The sequence below is a fragment of the Mus pahari genome, chromosome 9, assembly GCF_900095145.1.
Source record: "Mus pahari chromosome 9, PAHARI_EIJ_v1.1, whole genome shotgun sequence".
In the NCBI taxonomy this organism is placed as follows: Eukaryota; Metazoa; Chordata; class Mammalia; order Rodentia; family Muridae; genus Mus; species Mus pahari.
Genome location: NC_034598.1, coordinates 23,808,285 through 23,827,986, shown reverse-complemented (window position 1 = coordinate 23,827,986; position 19,702 = coordinate 23,808,285). Strand labels below are relative to the sequence as shown.

At 41.3% G+C, this 19,702-nt stretch overlaps 1 protein-coding gene across 4 annotated transcripts in view; it reads right to left on the bottom strand.

Moving 5' to 3' along the window:
• Lims1 (LIM zinc finger domain containing 1) overlaps positions 1-19,702 on the bottom strand; it is a 112,312-nt gene that overhangs the window by 50,413 nt on the left and 42,197 nt on the right. Inside the window, exon 1 of one of the 4 annotated variants that reach the window (XM_029542080.1) lies at positions 8,049-8,297. The exons of 2 other annotated variants lie outside the window; for them this stretch is intronic. In XM_029542080.1, the coding sequence (XP_029397940.1) occupies positions 8,049-8,155 (107 nt within the window). In that variant the 5' untranslated portion in view covers positions 8,156-8,297. Of the gene's footprint in view, positions 1-8,048; positions 8,298-19,702 lie in introns of those variants that run through there. One more of the 4 variants, XM_021204652.2, reaches the window with a different exon arrangement.

Genomic DNA, 19,702 nt, shown 5'->3' with positions numbered 1-19,702 from the left:
TTCTCTGAAATATAGGAAATCATTCTGTTAAAATAAAACAATCCAGAAAGATATGTATGTACCCTATGTTTTTCTCTCACATGTGGGAAAGCCTACTTTGATATACACACACACACACACACACACACACACACACACACACACAGAAACACACACACAGAAACACACACACACACACCACTCATGCATGCATCATCAAACTACTAAGAGATTCACAAGAGGGAAAGAGATCTTAGGGAAGAGTAACAGATTCAGAAGTGGGGACTATCTGTGGAAAGGAAGGAACCAACCAGTGTAATAAGTGGAAGAGCAGAGAGGGAGGAGGCATTAGAATAAAGTACAATGGACACACACACACACACACACACACACACAAATGCCACAATGAAACCATTTCTTCATATTTTAATTTAAACCTAAAGAAAACCCTTTAAACTCTAAATTTAAAATTTCTTAAAAGGCAGACTTAGAGATAAGATGTTGGGAAGAAAGGGGGAAGAAAGAAACTTAAAAAGTAATTCAAAAGGGTAAGACTCCAACTTTACACTGCTGTGATGGCTGCACTTACTCCCACGTGACAGGCAAAGCTGCTTCCTGGAATGGAGTGGGCTCTCCTGGCACACTTGATTACTCTGAGCACGAGTCTACTCAAAAAAAGCGTCTTGGTGCTGCTCCCGTTGCAATGCCCCTGCTCTCTCATCCAGAAACGGGTGTGCCACTAGCTCTGTAGACACAGATTACCTCCAGGCACAACTATCTCAGCACAGACTCATACACTTGCTCATAGAGACAGACTTAAACAGGCTATGCCACCTTCCTTTTTACTTAGTATTTTCATTGGAATTTAGGCAGCATGAACCATTAGTCATTAGTTATCTTTTGGTTTTAGAGTTGTATCTACACTTACTTTATACTTTCTAAGCAAGGAGGTAGAAAAAAAAAAAAATCAGGAGGCTTTACTCCAGCTCATCCCCATTACTAACTGGATAAAGAAAGGTTTGCTAGAGCACACAGGGCTACACTCATCCTCCAACATTCCTGCCCAGTTGCATTTCCCCACTTGTAGAGCTGAGAAGTTAGGATAGATGAAATGGCCTACAAGGCCTAAAATATGATTATCTGAACCAAGAAAAAAACTTCACACTTTGGAACTACCAGGCATCTGCTAATCAGCAACTAATAATTCTGTTTATACCCTTACTGTTCATGTCTACGGAGACACAATAAAATTTTAATTATTTATCTGTGTCTTTTTTTGTTATAATGTGTTAAGAGCATATTTCCCAATTCCATGAAGGTAGACGCTTTAATAAATGCAGACCGAACCAAAGGTGCCTAGACAATTGTATTTTACAGAGTAAATTAGAACACTCGAAACCTACAGTAGTTTTGTTTTTTGTTTTAGTTTTTTTTTTTCTGGCAAATGTCTATGAAGAACAAGTAGAAAATACTTTGTTACTATGAATCACCCACAGGAAAAATAAAAGACTTCAGGCTTTCACTTTTTTGTTTAATGGTAATTTTTTTTTAAGATTTACTTATTTTAGGCATGTGAGTGCTCCATCTGCAAGTACACCTGCATGCCAGAAGAGGGCATCAGACCCCATTATAAATGGTTGTGAGCCACCATGTGGTTGCTGGATATTGAACTCAGGACCTCTAGAAGAGCAGCCAGTGCTTTTATCCAGAGGCATCTCTCCAGCCCCTCAAAAAAGAGTTAAAAGTTTTAACTTTTAAGATACAACCAAGTATACTCATAATTTCTTTTTTTTAATTAGATATTTTCTTTATTTACATTTCAAATGCTATCCCAAAAGTTCCCTATACCCTCCCCCCGCCCCTGGTCCTCTACCCACCCACTCCTACTACTTGGCCCAGGCCTTCCCCTGTGCTGGGTCATATAAAGTTTGTAAGACCAAGGGGCCTCTCTTCCCAATGATGGCTGATTAGGCCATCTTCTGCTACATATGCAGCTAGAGACANNAGCTCAGGGGGTACTGGTTAGTTCATATTGTTGTTCCACCTANAGGGNTGCAGCCCCCTTCAGCTCCTTGGGTACTTTCTCTAGCTCCTCCATTGGGGGCCCTGTGTTCCATCCAATAGCTGACTGTGAGCATCCACTTCAGTGTTTGCCAGGCACTGGCATAGCCTCACAAGTGGCCGCTATATCAGGGTCCCTTCAGCAGAATCTTGCTGGCATGTGCATTAGTATCTGGGTTTGGTGGCTGATGATGGGATGGATCCCCGGATAGGGTAGTCTCTGGATAGTCCATCCTTTCATCTTAGCTCTAAATTTTGTCTCTGTACCTATATCCTTTCATGGGTATTTTGTTCCTTATTCTAAGGAGGAATGAAGTATCCACATGATGGTCTTCCTTCTTGGTTTTCTTGTGTTTTACAAAATGTATCTTGGGTATCAGAATTTCTTGTTAACAAAAAATCCCGTATCACATGTTCTTTCATGTGTTTACTTTAACAAAACATCCTCTGTCTTGTGTCTACTTCAGTAAAATGTTCCTTCACAAGTCTGCCTGAGTTGTTCCCGTGTCCACTTCAGGAAAACACTCCTTTCACGTGTGTGCCCTAACAAAAGACCATCCAACACAACTGAATTTCCAAAGAACCCTTAAGTTCCTATTTCACATAACTTCATTAGATATCCAAAAAAAAAAAAAAATGCATTTAAAATCTTGGTGGGGTTAATGACAGAATGGAGAAGCTGAGAAAATAATTTTATGATCATTATAAACATTGGTGGAGATGTGGTAACATCAGAAACTGTATACACTACTAAGGTGAATCTGTTTGGAAAATGAGACAGTTCTGAAAAAAATAAATAGGCAGGTAGCCAAACAATATAGCTATCCAAAGTGAAACAAGCACACATCCACACAGTGGTGTGTACATAAATTTTATTAGCAGCTTTTTTTGAAATAGCCAAAGACTGGAAATAAATAGTATGTCAAACTCAACAAGTTAGTCTGTTCACAGCATAAACTATAATAATTAAATGCACAAAGATAAATAGTTTTACTGAGTTTAAGAAATCAAAATAAAACATAACAAAAATATGGGGTGAGATGGTTGGATGGTTAAGAACACTTGCTGCGGGCTAGAGAGATGGCTCAGTGGTTAAGAGCACTGACTGCTCTTCTGAAGGTCCTGAGTTCAAATTTCAGCAACCACATGGTGGCTCACAACCATCTGTAATGGGATCTGATGCCCTCTTCCGGTGTGTGTGAAGACAGCTACAGTGTACTTACATATAATAATAAACAAATCTTAAAAACAAACGAACAGGCTGGTGAGATGGCTCAGTGAGTAAGAGCACCCGATTGCTCTTCCAAAGGTCCGGAGTTCAAATCCCAGCAACCACATGGTGGCTCATAACCATCTGTAACAAGATCTGATTCCCTCTTCTGGAGTGTCTGAAGACAGCTACAGTGTACTTACATATATAATAAATAAATAAATCTTTTTTAAAAAAGATACATATTTAAAAAAACAAACAAACAAAAACAAAAACAAAAAAAACCCCAAAAGAACACTTGCTGCTCTTGCAGAAGACCTGGATTACATGCCCACATGCCAACAACTGTCTGTAACACTCCAGTGCACGAGAGCCAATATCTGTTTCTGGCCTCCCAGGGCACCAGACATATATGTAGTACACAGATATACATGCAGGCAAAAACACTCATATACACAAACAAAATTTTAAAAAAAGAATATAAAATTCTAAAGATTGCAAACTAATGTAGCGACACATTGGATTAAGGTTGTCTAGGAACACAGGAAAGGAGAAGAGAATGGAAAGAACTGTGAAGAGAGGTGGGGATGATGAATACACTAATGTGGACTGTAACTGATGTGCACTGTTCATATACTTATCAATACTGATCAAACTGGACCAGAAACTTATGTACCTTACTTACTGAGACTGATTATAATGACTTAAAAAAATATATATATATATAGTGTAGGGCTGGAGAGATGGCTCAGTTAAGAGCACTGACTGCTCTTCCAGAGGGCCTAAGTTCAATTCCCAGCAACCACATGGTGGATCACAACCATCTGTAAAGGGAGCCAATGCCCTCTTCTGGTGTGTCTGAAGACAACTACAGTGTATTCATATACATAAGACAATTCTTTTTTTTTTTAATGTAGTGTAGTGGAATGACCCTTAATCCTATCTTCTATTGTATGTTGTGGGCTGACCTGTATCCCCATAAAACATATGTGTGCTATACTCTGTTAGCTTTGCATTTCATGGGTGGTGGTAGTTCACCTCTACTAACTCCAGTATTTGAGAGGCCAAGACTGCTGTAAGTTAGGGTCCAGTTTAGACTACACAGTGAGACCTCAGACAGTTTGGGCAACATAATAAGACTTTGCCCCCCAAAATTTACAAACAAAGAATATCCTTCACAGTATTCACTGTACTTCTAAATTACAGGGATATGAATATAAGATACGCTTTTTGATTCATTTCAGAGTTCGGACATAGTTCTGATTTTATCTATGCATAAAGTCAACTGGTAGGTGGTAGGAACTGGTAGGTAGAGCATAACTCCAGGAAAGAGAGGCAGAGAGCTGAGATCATCACAGCACTAGGCCAGGGATCAGCTGAGGATTTCGGTAAAGTGACAATTAGGAAATTTTTGTCTTTATGGGCCATGCCAATCTGTACCATGATGCAAGTACCAGTTTACCACAAAGGCACTGCAGATGACCCATAGAAAAGAAGCACAGCTATGTCCCAATAAAACTATGTTCAGATACTGCAATATGAATTTTATATAATTTTCATATGAAGATTTTGTTTGTTTGAGACTGGGTTTCTCCGTGTAGCTCTGGCTGTCCTGGAACTTGCTCTATAGACTATGCTGGCCTTGAACTCACAGAGATCCACCTGCCTCTGCCTTTCTTTTAATCATTTGAAAATATAAAATCCCTCTAGGTTTGTGGGGCTTTTCCGATTAGGCATGGGTGAGGTCTGGCCAGAGGTCATTGATCACTAAAACATTAGAACATTTGTAGAATAGGCACCAAATGCATCTGGGTTGGCCATCTCTTACACTGCAGGGGAAGCAAATGTGACTCTGAATAGTGTTTGTTATCTGAGTTTCCTAAAAGTAAACATAAAAAGACAGTTGAGAGAAAAGAATAGTTAAGAAAGTGCATGTGTGTGTGTGTGCGCGTATGTGTGTGTGTGTATTGGAAAATCTATTTGGAAACGGAAATTTTTTTTTTTCTGGGAAAAAGAGGTCAATACTCTGAAACTCAGAATGATTCCTAAATGTCCTGAATCTCCACGGCCCTCAAAAGCAGTTAGAAACGTTACAGATACAAAGTAACTTTTAGGTCAGGAGACAGAGGCTGGCAGCTCTGTAAGTTCTAGGCCAGCCTGGTCTATTGAGTAAGTTCCTGGACAGCCAAGGCTATATAGTGAGACTCTCTCAAAAAACACAACACAGTATAACACAACAAAAAGGATCTTTCAGGTCTTACTAGCACATTAAACGAGTATCAGTAAAGCCAGAAGTCAACGCTGTTTACATGTATCTTTTAGCTGCAATTTCAAGTGTAAAGCTAGAACTATTTTCATTTTGCTACAGAATCCTTTAAAACTTTGTATTTTTAATTTTAGACCAGTCTTTTACTTAAAACTACAAGAAAAATGCTTTCTGGCAGTGGCCCTTGCCCTCTCTAGTCCTCCACAGATTTTGTGTTAAGAGTTCACACACATGCCAAGAAAGGGAGCATGTAGCATAAAGTTAAAAGTGCAACTGGGCTTTGAGCAACAGTGGGATAACATGAAAGATACTTGATATTTCATGTACTCAAACACTGCTCATAGGGAAAATATCTGCTGTTCCTATGCCAAGAGGTGTTCCCTGATAAAGAGGCTATGTCTCAATTTATCCCTGAACCTTTACTTGGCACACAGTAGGCACTCAATTAAAATGAAATAAATGTTGTCTTAACATCATGACACTTTATTGCTCTGCACTATTTCTAAGATACTGCTTGCCTTGCAGAGCCGGCCATGAGGACTTCTCCCGTGGTAAATGGCACATACAGTTGGTACTTGTTTTTATTCTCCTTTAGAAGATCTGAGGTACTGAAACTTGGGACACCTAACTTCATTACTCTCCTAATTCTTCTTAACTAATACTAAAATACAACGAGGAGTAAATCCTATCTCTCTAAATTCATTTCAAAGTCTATGGGAACACTGAAACTTACCTACTATTTCTGTTTTAACTGCACAGTCAATATGGAAAGTGATTTTCCCAGTATTAGGAGACAAGAACAGCAGAAACACAAACCATTGTTATCATCACCAAGGAGCTACATAACCAGAATGGGTAGAAAAAATATTTTTCTTTAATTCATTAGAACAGACAGCATTTAACAATTACATTTTTTTTTTCTCTTAAATTCTAGGGGATAAAAATCTAGTTGCTGCTGGTGGCGCTGGCACATGCCTTTAATCCCAGCACTCAGGAGGCAGAGGCAGGCGGATTTCTGAGTTCGAGGCCAGCCTGGTCTACAAAGTGAGTTCTAGGACAGCCAGGGCTATACAAAGAAACTCTGTCTTGAAAAAAAAAATCTAGTTGTTTTAAAGATCACTATAATTATATAATTAAATGAACTACTTCTGATATTACATAAGTATTTTAGGTCTGAAAATAAGTATAAAACAGTTTAAAATATTTTACAGATCTTGAATTTTTAAAACAGGAAATTCCAAGAAAACCCAATCTGAAATTAGAACTTGTTTGTTTGTTTGCTAACTTCTCTCTTGAATTCTGAGTGCAAAAATCTGGCCTGTGACACGGCTCGCTGGTTGGGAGTCCTTGCCTAGCATGTGTGAGGGCCTGGGTTGGACTGCTCCTCTTAAAGGGAGGGATTACAAGTAAAATGTATAACACTTCAAACTCTGAAGCCTTTAAATTCTGTTGAATCCAGTGATTTCCAAGTTAATGCAGTAAATGTTGCTAAGTCACTTTACACTGTAAGAAGGAACACACGAACACTTGCCAGCAGTGACAACAGTTCTTTTGTTATCAGGATCATCAAAAATTGGAGAAAGTCAATACTTTTCAAATAAGCATTTCTCTCTGCTTGTGACATAGCTGACCATAATGGAACACAAGTTTTAAAAGCTTGTCAATTTCTTCCATGTCAACAGAGAACAAATGCAAGGTATAGAAATCACTCGGCCATCTGGTCAGAATATTCAGATACTCTAATTCAAGAATAAATTAAGCTAGATACAGAAAATTATTTTTTCCAAATGCTTCTTTTTACTGCAGTTTTCTGTCAGCAGGAAAACAGGAACGCTTCCTATCCCCCCCCCCAAAAAGAAAGAAAGAAAGAAAGAAAGAAAGAAAGAAAGAAAGAAAGAAAGAAAGAGGAAAAAAAAGAAAAGAAAGAAAAGGAAAAATGAAAATCCTAACCCTCTTTCACAGTAACACGGGGGCTTAGTGCAGTAGGGACTTTCAGAGTATCAAATCTAAAATAACTCCTTGGCAGTTACAGCAAAAAACTAAAATTATGCTGGGTTTAGATAAATTAAGTTTGAAACCCAAAACAACTAATCTTTTGCTAACTTGTTCTCCAGATTTTTGATGTCCTTCATTGCTAAACTATATTCAGTAGTTCCACAACATTTCTTTGTTACATCACTTCAATAACAACCTCAGGAACCCTACCCAGCCCCCACACCAAATACTACAAGCTACCTGACACATACTCAAAGTCTAATTTCTCACAAAAATCTGCTTTGATAAACCCAAACAGCTACCTTTAGCCCACAGGGAAAATCAATTCCTTCCAGTTGAGAAGCTAGTCTGGAGCGGCATCTAGAGATGCCCCAGGAGCCCAGGTGTGGAGAAGAGCTAAGTAGAGTGGGAAAGGGCTCCAGTGCCACAAAGAGGCTCCTACCCAAAGACCAGGGATCCACTAGGCTGTGAATCCCGCTACAATCGCAATCACTACAACCGGGAGGAACCTTGACCCTTAGCCAACCCTGCACTCACCTCAGCTCTTCCTCTGCGTGCCCATTGACTCTCAGACTATCAGGACGCTCTCGCCTTCTCCGGTAGAGGCCCGACTGTGAAAGCTCCTTAAGCTGTAGTGTGGTCATAGTTTTCTCTGCACAGCAATTAAGGATACTTGTGCTAGGCGAGCGCTGCCAGCTCAGAAAGGCAATGTCCTCTGCGGAAGGACCTCAGCACACCTGCCTCTGGGTTAGAAAGCTCCAGGCAAAGCAGGCCAGGCCAGTCGGCTGAAACACAGCTTCCTGTTTCTTGTTGGTACACACCCTCCCCTGCAAGACATGACCTGCCTTATCTCTGGGCCCTGTACCTAGGGGAGGGGGAGTCAGTGACCCACACTGGCCCACGTGGTCACCAATAAGCAAATTTCTTATGAACAGTGACAGCAATTCCTTTATAAAATCTAAGAGTCTTCTGAATTAAAGTTGGGGAAAGCTCTAGCACAGTAATGCTTAAAGGAGGGTCTGCCCTGTTTTATTTGCCAGGAAACCCATTAACATTTCAGACAGCTGTCAGTATAAAGAAATGCCTGGTCATCAGGAGCTCTTTGGGACATTTTCCCTGGGGGTTGGAGGGGAGTCAGAATTCCAAAGGAAACAGTCCAATTCCTTCCTCTCTCAGCATTCTGAATCCTCCTTAGAAGACAAGATGGTGTCTAGGCCACCCCCTCGCCAGTAAATATTACTAAAAATTCATAAATGGAAGTGTTTCTTCTGCTGAATTCTGTTAAATGATTTTCTAATTCTATGTCTATTCTTTCTGAGTAACCCCAACTTAAACAGCCACCTCTGCTGGGTAACACTATCTCAGGTTGTCAGCCTATAAATGCCAATATTTATCTATGTTTTGATCTTGGGAAGCAAGGTGAAGGGGTTGCAGATCACAGAGGACATGGGAAATGCTGTGTCACCTGCTCCAATAATGTAAACAGTACATCAGGCAGGGTGCCACCCACCAGACCAATTAAGTCCCTCTCAGGACATACACCACAGCACAAATACAGACAGGCTGCTGGCTATTTCTTAGCCAAAAGCTTGATTCATGGTTCTAGTAAATTTCTCTTTGAACAGTTTGTACTGTCCTTTTCCTTAAACTGCCCTCAACAAGAATACAGAAAAGGGACTGGAGAGTATAGATCACTGACGAGTGTGTGGTTAGCATGTACAAGGCCCTGAGTTCAAAGCCAGGCACTAAGAAACAAGATGTGTTCCAACAGCGTAATGTAGCCAGTAGCATTACTTTTAAAAGAGGTGGGTGTTTGGCTCTGTTTTAAACTGATGCAACCCTGCCGACAAGGAAACAGCTTGGTGAAAGCTACTGACACAGGAAACAGAACTGTGTGGGATGGACCTTGTATGAAGAGTCTGTGGTTAAAAGGATGTGAAGACAGTGACAAAAAGACCGGTTCCAAGCTGTGACAAACAAGCTATGACAACTGTCGCCCTCTGACTTTTCAAATGGCTGGGCTGACAAGTAGGAATTTTAATAAGTCAATGCTTATGCTGCAATGAAACTGCTACAAAGAGTAAAAGTAAATTCTGAGCCATTGCTGAGGACTCTTTAAACCATTGTCTTCATGAAGACAGACGGACAGAGGGTAGGAGGCAGAGAGGGAGAGAAGGGGAGGGGAGCTTTATCTTTCTCTTTGACCCGGGCAGAAGCATACTTAGGTCTGATATACTGGAAAGGGAGCTAGATAAGAACACACAGGCATCAACAGGGATCACAAACTTCGGAAAAATACACTGGCCCTACACCAGTACCAGGCAGGAACACAGCCCTAGCCCCAGTGCACAGTAGAGTGTATAATACAGTAGAACACACAAGATCTTGGGTCTTTAAAAGAAATGTTGTTGTTTTGTTTCTAGAGACAGGGTCTTATACTATGTTGGCCTTATGGGCTTGAACTTGCTATAAAGACCAAGCTGGTTTCAATCTCAAGAGACCTGCCTGCCTCTACCTCACAAGTGCAGGGATTAAAGGTGTGCACCACCACGCCCAGCCCCTTTTTATTTTTCAAGACAGGGTCTCATGTATCTCAGGCTGGCCCTAAACTCATTAGGTAGCCAAAGATGTTTCTGAATGCCTTATCCCCCATCTCCACCTGCAGGCCCTAGGATTATGGGTGTGCGTACACCAACTACTCCTGGTGTCTGGTTTATACGCTGCTGGGTATTCTAGTATGTTAATCAAGCTTTTTACCAGCCCCAGCCCTCAGACCTGAGCTACATATCCTCAGACCCCAGTTCTTTTTTTCCCTTCAAATAAACTTTCCCATTGAAAAATAGTTACCAACTGCGCCTAAGGTTTCTGTTCAGATATAATTCAAAGGTTTTCAGTTTCAAATAATCGTCTTTGCATAGTTTTTACAGTACAGAGAGGCCTAGACTTCCACATGACTCTAAATAGAAACCTTTCCATTTCTGCATTCACAAGATTCTGACTGCCATTTCAGCCTTGCATTCAGTGCAGGATTCACTTCATAAAATTCCTAGCTCTCTCCTGCTCCTACTGGTTAGAGAGAACAATGGTCCTTGCCAGTTGCTCCAGCCAGAGTTTTCCACCTGCGCTGTTTGTTGCATGAGCCTCATTACAACTTTGCATACCATTCTGTCCTTCCTAGCTTCCTAGCTTCTTGTTGGATCAGGCATGAAATAGCAATCCGCTCTAAGGTAATACCAACCGCTGCCATCCATGCTGACAGTTTCTTGTGTGGTTTTAAGCTCCTGACTGGAATGATTAAATACAAAGTTCTACTGAGTGCTGTGCAAGGCCGTTCTTCTCTCAGGCTGACTACTACCCAAGCTTTTCACATAGCTTTTCATCTTCTGGGAGCCAGGGATCTTTTGTGAATCTGATAAAAGTTTCTAACAGAAAATGTATGTGAGTACTACTATTGTAATGTATAGTAACACTATAGTAATACTATGTATTACTATATACATTTGTTTCTCCCTTTTCTGAACACCTCCAGCTCCCAGCCTGGGTCTCACACCTCAGCAGTATCCCTCTGCTCAGCAGTGGGCTAGTGCTGTTTGGGAAAAGTTTCTCTTGTCTGCTCTAAATTTCTCCCAGCCACCAATCTTCTAATCTATTCAGGCTGATCTTTTAAAACGCAGGTCGATTATTTATTGACCCTTCTTAAAAACCTTTCCTTGGCTCCACTGCCTTTATAACAGTATAAACAAAGAAAATGAGGTGTGTTATCTGGTGCCAGCAGAGCCTGCTCCTGGCTCCTTGGTCTTGACTCCAGGCAGTTCTTAGGACAGACTATTTCTCTCATTTCCTGGTTTCTCCAATGCAGCTTGTAAGTCTAGTAAAAGAATTCTAGCAGGGTTAGCTCCTACTCACCCCGTTATGTCTTGGGCAAAGTAGGAAGCCTTTAGAGATCTCATAGGCTAATCAATCCCCCTTGCTCTATGGACCCTGTGCTCCCTTCTGTGATCAAAACAACACAGTATCACTACTGGGTATTTAGTTGTTTTCCTGAGACAGGATCATACTATGTAGCTCAGATTAGCCTCAAACGCACGATAGCCTTCTTGTTCCCTTAGAGTTCTGAAATGTTTTGCTCTTATCATTCCACATTATCTAAGTGAAATTTAAAATTTCATTTTTTGTTTTGTTTTGTTTTGCCTGCCTGCACTGATACCACATGCATGCCTGGTGCTCATGAGGCCAGAAGATGGTGTCAGACTCCCTGGAATTGGAATTACAGATGGTTTAAACCATCATGTAGGTGTTAGAAATTAAACCAGGGTCCTTTGTTAGAGCGATGTGGTGGTTTGAATAGGAACGGCTCCCAGAGAGTGAGTGGTGTGTGTGTGTGTGTGTGTGCCTGCACACATGAATGTTCGGTCCATAGGGAGTGGCTCTATTAGGAGGTATGGCCTTCTTGGAGGAAGTATGTCACTGGGTGTGGGCTTTGAGGTCTTATAAGCTCAAGTCTGGGCAGTGTGACATAGTTTCTCCTTGCTGCCTGCATATCCAGATAGATAATAGTTCTCTTGGCTCTGCCTCCAGAACTATGTCTGTCTGCACTCTGCCATCTTTCCCAACAAGACTATAATGCACTAAACCTCTGAAACTGTAAGTCAGCCCCAACTGAATGTTCTCCTTTATAAGAGCACTGTAGTCATGGTCTCTCTTCACAGCAATAAAAACCTAAGACAATAAGTGCTCTCAACTGCTGAGCCATTGCTCTAGTCCCTATGAGATTTTGAAAGATATACAGACTATAGTTTTAGAATGTATTTCATGAAATTTCAGAGTCTATAAAAACTGTAGATTTGAACAATACCTTCTACAAGTGTAAATATGGTAAGACTAAAAATTGGCCTAAATATTCATCTAACTTGTCAACTTCCACTTTTCAGCATTCTGTTACAAAGACATCCCCTTCAGGCACAAGAGGGGAAAGAAGCCTAAATGAAACCCAACCATCGAAGTGGTCATTAGTGTTACAGGAGTATCGATTTCTTCTCCTTATAGTAACAGGAGCTACAAAGCAGCATCCGTGCAGAAGTGTAATTAACCAAGGTTCATTACCAGCATCTTTTATGCTAGGTCCAGAAGGTCTATAAACTAGATGAACAGCTGTGCAATTTCAGCCCATTAGTTTCTCTATGTGATATGCAATAAAAATAATTTTGTTTCATAACTAACTATGGATTTGATAGAGACAAATCCTCTTTTAGCTGGAGAGATGGCACTTACTTCACGTACACTGGACCAACTTTAGTTCTTAGTACTCATGCCAGGCAACTCACAACTACTTGCAACTCCAGCTCCGGGGAGCCAGCACCTCTGGCCTCACAGGTACCTAGTGACTAGGGCAAGGACATAAAACACACTAGTGTGGGAGACAGAAGCAGGTGGGTTTCTGTGAGTTTGAGGCCAGTCTGGTATACACTGGGAATTTCAAGTCAGCCTACACAGTGAGACCCTGTCTTAAAGAAAAAGAGGGGAGGGGCGAGAGGGAGGAAGGAAGAATGGAAAGAAGGAAAGACAGACAGACAAGAAGGCAGTATCAACTATTAGAAAAACTGTCCAGAACAGGAAAAAAAAAATCACCAAAAAATGTGATCCACCTGTGGATAATGTTGCCAATGCCTCTGAACTCTATAAAAGTTTTCTTAATCAAACTTTATAAGACACATCCAAGTGGACCAGTTAAACAGACACTAAAAGCTCATGGAGTGCTGGTGAGGTAAAGGTACTTGTACCAAACTTACGGACCTAAGTTTGAGTTCCCAGGACCCAGGAAGAAGAGAACGGATTCCTGTAAGTTGAGCTTTGTGGTGGTCTGAATGAGAATCCCCCACCCCCACCCCCACCCTAGGCTCATCTATTTGAATGCTTGGTCCCCAGCTGGTGGAACTGCTGGAAAGAGACAGTAGGAAGGCTTTAGGCTCTCAGAAGATTGGTGCCACTCTAAGCGTCCCTCCATCTCCTGCTTCTACATCAAAATGTGAGCTCTCAGCTGTCTCTGCTGCCATGCTTTGGCTCCGACATCACAGATACTAACCCCTCTGAAATCATGAGCCCAGTTCAACACTGTGTTATGTAAGGTGCCTTGGTCATGGTACTTTGTCACAGCAACAGAAAAGTTAGTACGACATCCATTACATGTACTATGGCATGCACACACACAGACATACACAATCAAAACTAAACGTTCACAGGAATTAGACTGAGTCAGAAACATGTCTCTTAAACAACATGGATGGGGTCATCTACATTACTAAATAATCTTAAGAGTGCGGTTTCTTGGTAACTTTTCAAATAATTCAGAATAAAATTCTACATAATCAATCCAGTTATGTTATTATTATTATTATTATTATTGGAAACAGCTCTGGCTGCCTTGGAACTTGCTATGTAGACTAGAGTAGTTTTGAACTCAAAGATCTGGCTGCAATAGCCTCCCAAGTACTAGAATTAAAAGCACATGCCACCACACACAACTCTAATAGCAAATTTTAAAATTTTATTTACTATGTATGGTTTTAATTGCAGTTACGGAATTCAGATAGGTTTTAAAGTTTTGGAATGTCATCAGATAATGTGCTAAATGCCTTTACCAACTGAGCCATGACCTCCAATCTCAGTTTGGTTTTTTGTTGTTGTTGTTGTTGTTGTTTGTTTGTTTGTTTGTTTTAAAGGGACCAAGAGCACAAGATGGGTTAGGTGGAAAGGCCCTTGAGAGAGCAGGTGACATTAAGATGAGAGTTTTACTTCTAGAAATTTACTTGTTGTAGCTACCATATAAGTACATAGGGAGTAATTTTGTTATGTTGAAAACAGGTTAGGGTTAAAAGCTGACCAGTTGGGCTGGAGCGATGGCTAAGCGGTTAAGAGCACTGACTGCCCTTCCAGAGGTCCTGAGTTCAAATCCCAGCAACCACATGGTGGCTCACAACCATCTGTAATGAGATCTGATGCCCTCTTCTGGGGTGTCTGAAGACAGCGACAGTGTACTTACATATAATAAATAAATAAANAAATCTTAAAAAAAAAAAAAAAAAGCTGACCAGTTAAGAGGAAGGACAGGATCTGGGGAAAAAAGCCAGTGTTGGGCTAGTAAATTGGATCCCACAAAACTCCCACAAAACTCATCCTCTTTACCAAGGAAAAAGTGTGATATATCTCTGTTCTTTCATATATAGTTACCTCCATGCAGTGAATTGAAAGGGATTTAATAATGGGTAAAAATAGCCAGGCAGGACAAGAGGCCTAAATATGAGGTAAGTAAGAAAGACTGCAGTTATATCATAGTAGCTATGATAAAGGAGCTAGCTCCCCACATTATGGAAACATGAGAAGAGAAAAAGCACAATCTAATAAATGGCTGACAGACCCTGCAAATGTCAGAGACCAGCAACACTTGCATGTTGGCACGACCACCACTGCCTGGCCAGGCTTGTTGCCAGCAGACATGCAAGATCAGAACAGGGGTTTCAACTCATACTCATGACCACCTCCTAATCAGACAAACCTCATGTAAGCACAATCATTTTCCTGACTGGACCAAGGGAATGTGCATAGAAGTGTGGGCTTCTTACTGGTTCATCTTGTCTGTGAATCTCACTAACTCACAAGAGTTTTGTGACAGTGAGCACCTAGTGCACTTGAGGTAACAGTCTCCTTCATTCTCCAGGGCAGTCCTTTTTACCCCATTAACTACTGAATTCCTCAGCTTATTTTCTTTTGGAAGCAGAAGAGGCTAAATGAAAATGTTTATAATAGTCTTGTCCCAGATTAAGATTCCCTTGCACTAGGGGCTGGGGAAGTAGCTGGCAACTCCTTGAGGTCCAAACATGAGGGCCTAAGTTTGATCCCACAGAAACCCACGTTAAAAAGCTGAATGTGGCACATTCTTGTAATCCTAGCACTGAGGACGACGTAGCAATTAGAGGTTCTCCTACTCTGCAATGGAGACTGTAGGTTTGTGTCCACTCCACCAATGAACATGGCCTCTTAGGGAGTTCGACTGTGCTTATCCCATGCCTTGGTGGTGGTTGTGGCTGGGAGCCCAGAGTTCAGATCTCCAGCGCCCATGTAAACACTTGGCAGTGGTACATGTGTCTGTGGCCCTAGCTCTTAGAGAGATCTATGGATCTCTCTGATCAGACAGTCTAGCCAATTAGCAAATGCAGGTTCAATGAGAGACTCTGCCTCAGAAAATAAGGTGGAGAATGTGTCCTTGCATACATGCATGTACACACGCACACTATGAATATACACACAACTAATAAAAGTACCAATGAAACTAAGTTAAATAAACTGGATGGCTCCTGAGGATCAATAGCGAAGGCTGACTTCTGGCCTCCTCGTGAACTTGCACATATACAGACATGTACCCAATACACACAAAATCTGAAGAAGTAGGGAGCAAAAGGTGACTGTACTATCCATGCTCTCTGAGGATAATTTGCTCTTTCTCTTCTGCAGTCAGAAATCTCACTCCCCAAACAGGAACCAAGGGCATTATACATTCAGGTTTAGCAAGGCTTGCTTCAAGATCTTCATGCCAAATCCTCTGTGTAGAGGCAGGAAGAGAAGAAAGACACTGAGGAACATTTGGGCTTTTCCTGCTCAGTATCCTCTTCATTTTCCCTTAGGCAAACTACTCCAAAGATGTGAGCTACAGAGGACATCCAGGACCAGAAATAGGCACAATGATCACACACAGCTGCCTGGGAAGAGAATGGAACACTTACCCAGAGGGCGGGAGAGACACCTGCAGGACTGCATCCTTCCTCCCTAGGGCAGGTTACAACTGAAATGGCTAAGGTAATAACATCTTATCCCAGTGTCATATGTGCCTGTCTGGTCACTTCTCAGCCTTCAACCCCAACCACCAACTTCACCTTAAAACCCCTCCTGGCACTCTCCATGACCTAGACCATGGTTCAAACATATTATGTAGTGTCTGGAAGATGCCCATGAACCTTGCAAGGAAAATAAATGTTACTAAGAAACTCTGCATCTCTCACTTATATAAGCACTGATACAATTATGGTTTTGTCTTTAAAAACACTGTACCCCTGAGCTTGGGCACCAAGAGACTTTACAGAGGTGTAAGGCCATTCTTGGGATCAAGAGTGACCATTAATAAATGACTCACACTTTTAATTGGCTTAATTATCAAAGTTGTCAGTAACTATTTCCCATGGATCATTTCATAACATACCTTAGGTGAGAGGCACATACAGTTATGGGAAGACATATAAAGTTAAACATCAGGGTTGGAGGTACAGCTCATCAGTATAACACTTGCCTAGCAGGAGTCACCCCTGGGTAAGCCCAATACCCCAAACAAAGTAACAACCAAACCAATACAACCAAACAACATTATAAATCCCTAAGAACTGTCTTCACAAATCCAGATTTTCACATAATGAACTTAAAACATGCTAGCATCAGAGCATGGTGGTGCATGCCTTTAATCCCAGCACTCAGGAGGTAGAGGCAGATGGATTTCTGAGAGTCTAAGGCCAGTCTGGTCTACATAGTAAATTCAGGACAGCCAGGGTTATATAGAGACTCTGTAGCAAAAAACCAAACCAAACCAAAAGTTACTATTGCCGCTTTAACTGTTCCTGAGAGAGAAACAAGTACCTTCTCACCTCAGATCCAGCACCAATGACAGACTAAAGTAATAATACCAACAAAGTCCAACATGGTGAACCAACCAGCTTATTATTATTAGGGTTACTTATAGAGCAAAAGTAAGGGGTCCCTTACAGAAGAATGGATAACTTACTGACAGCTAAAGTTACCAGGAAGCCAACCCCAGCATGAGTGACAACTAAGGAAATCTGCATTCCTAAAGTTTTCTAAACAACTTGCAGTCAGGTAGGCCAGACTCCCCAGGAGATGAAAGTGTACTGGCTGGTTTTGTGTGTTAACTTGACTGAAGGAGCTTCAGTTTCGGAAGTGTCTCCATGAGATCCAGCTGCGGGGCATTTTCTTGGTTGGTGATCAAGGTGTGGGGGGAGGGGGGTTAGGGCCCATTGTGGGTGGTGCCATCCCTGGGCTGGTAGTCTTGGGTTCTATAAGACAGCAAGCTGAGCAAGCCAGTCATCCCTCTATGGCTTCTGCATCAGCTCCTGCTTCCTGCCCTGCTCGAGTTCTAGTCCTGACTTCCTTTGGTGATCAACAGCAATGTGGAAAGTGTAAGCTGAATAAACCCTTTCTTCCCCAACTTGGTCATGATGTTTGTGCAGGAACAGAAACCCTGACTTAGACAGTAAGTTATTATACAACTGTGTGGATTCCTTAAGAATCTTGTACACTTCAGGAATTTCCTTAGACTTACAAGTTTCATTTCCTTTCAGAGTCTTAATGAACCTCTCTCAGGATAGCATACTTTACACTGTGAGGGAAGTGGATACATATACAGTAAGTGTGTGTATATGTACATACCACGTTTTAAGTAACACAGTAGTTTCTATTCATTCTTTCTATCTACTGTATACTTTGTAGCATGTCTATGTCTTCTAAACATATTGCTTAGTAAAACACTCATTAAGGAAGAAAAAAATCTAAGCAGGTATTGGTGACAGACATCTGTAATCCCTGAACTTGAGAGGCTAAAGCATGAAGGTCAAGAATTTTGGACACCTTGGGTTATACAGGATTCTCCTGCCTTAAGAAATGGGAAAACAAAACAAACAAATAATGAGGTATGTATACAAAAAAAATGAGGCAGAAGTACTTTCATATTTCATATCAGGCAGCTGCAAGCCAAGCTGAACCAAGGGCCAGGAAGAACAAGTGTGTTTTTTACCCAGCCCCTGGAATTCACAAGATGTAGCTTAAAAAAAAATAAATCATAATGCCTGTATTGTTGTGCTCATGCAGATTCCATTACTTTTAGTCAGTAGTGGTAACAATCAATGGTTATGTCAAAATTATCTTCACCAAGTTAGCAAATTCTTAGGTTCTATAAAAACTGTAATCTTAATTGTAATCTTAAAGGCGACAATGGTAAAGTTTTATTTCCTTATTCCAGACATCAGCTTTACTCTATTTATTTGCTTATTTATTTACTTACTTATTTTATGTTGAGATAGAGACTCACTATGTGGCTCGGCTAGCCTGGCTCTTACTGTATGAATTAGTCTGCCTTTAAACGTGCAAAGATACACCTGCCCTGTCTCCCAGGTGGTAGAATCCCAGTCCTCATGTATGAACCACAAATGCTTTACCACTGAACCATTTCCCCATCCAAAGCTGCTGTTTTAGGTAGGCCTGATCAGACTGAAGTGGGCAGGGGATCCCTCTCCTGTAAACAGGGGATCGGCCCAGGTTGTGCAGTAAAACAATAAGCAGCAGGATAGGGAGTACAGCAGCTAGAGCCAGGCCAGGAGTGATAAAAACTGCAAAAAGGGTGGGGTGCACCAGGAAGAAGGTGGAGAAGCCAAGGTAACAGACTAGGAGGGGCAGAGAGGGACATAGCAGGCTCTGGCATTGCTAACATTTTTCTTCACATTCTTTCATGCACATAGCAACAAAACAGACCGGGTGAAGTACAGCCTAAGCTGTACTTTCATGTAGCCATAATCTTGCCCATTGAAAGCCAGCATTTAAAACCTACTCTGAATCTAATAAAAGTTTTTACAAGTCCACAAAATTAACCAGGAGATCTATCTCAGTTGGTTGAGTGCTTGCCTAGTATGACAGAATTGTGGGTTCTAACCCTGGTACCATGTAAAAACTGGGCATGGTGGTGCCCAGTGCTGGACAGGTGGCAGCAGAGGGATTAGAAGTTCAAAATCATCCTTGGTGCATGGTTGAGTGCCAGGTCAGCCCGGCTAAGTCAGACCCTGTCTCACAAGGTGTGGTGGAGGCACAGAGATGACTCAGACAGTTAAGCATTACCTTGCAAGTATAAGGAACCAGGTTTGATCCCTAGAGTGCTCTTTCCTTTGATATATTCATTTATTTATTAGATAGGGTCTTAGCAATCAAATATATTATTAAACTAATATAGAGTCTGTTTAGATACCAGTTTAAACAAGTCAACAATAGAAGCATATTCTTAAAACAAGTGGGGGATGTGATTACAAACCAGGCATTAAATAATGCTGAGGCATCTCTGCTCTTTTTGTCAGGTAGGACAGCAGTAT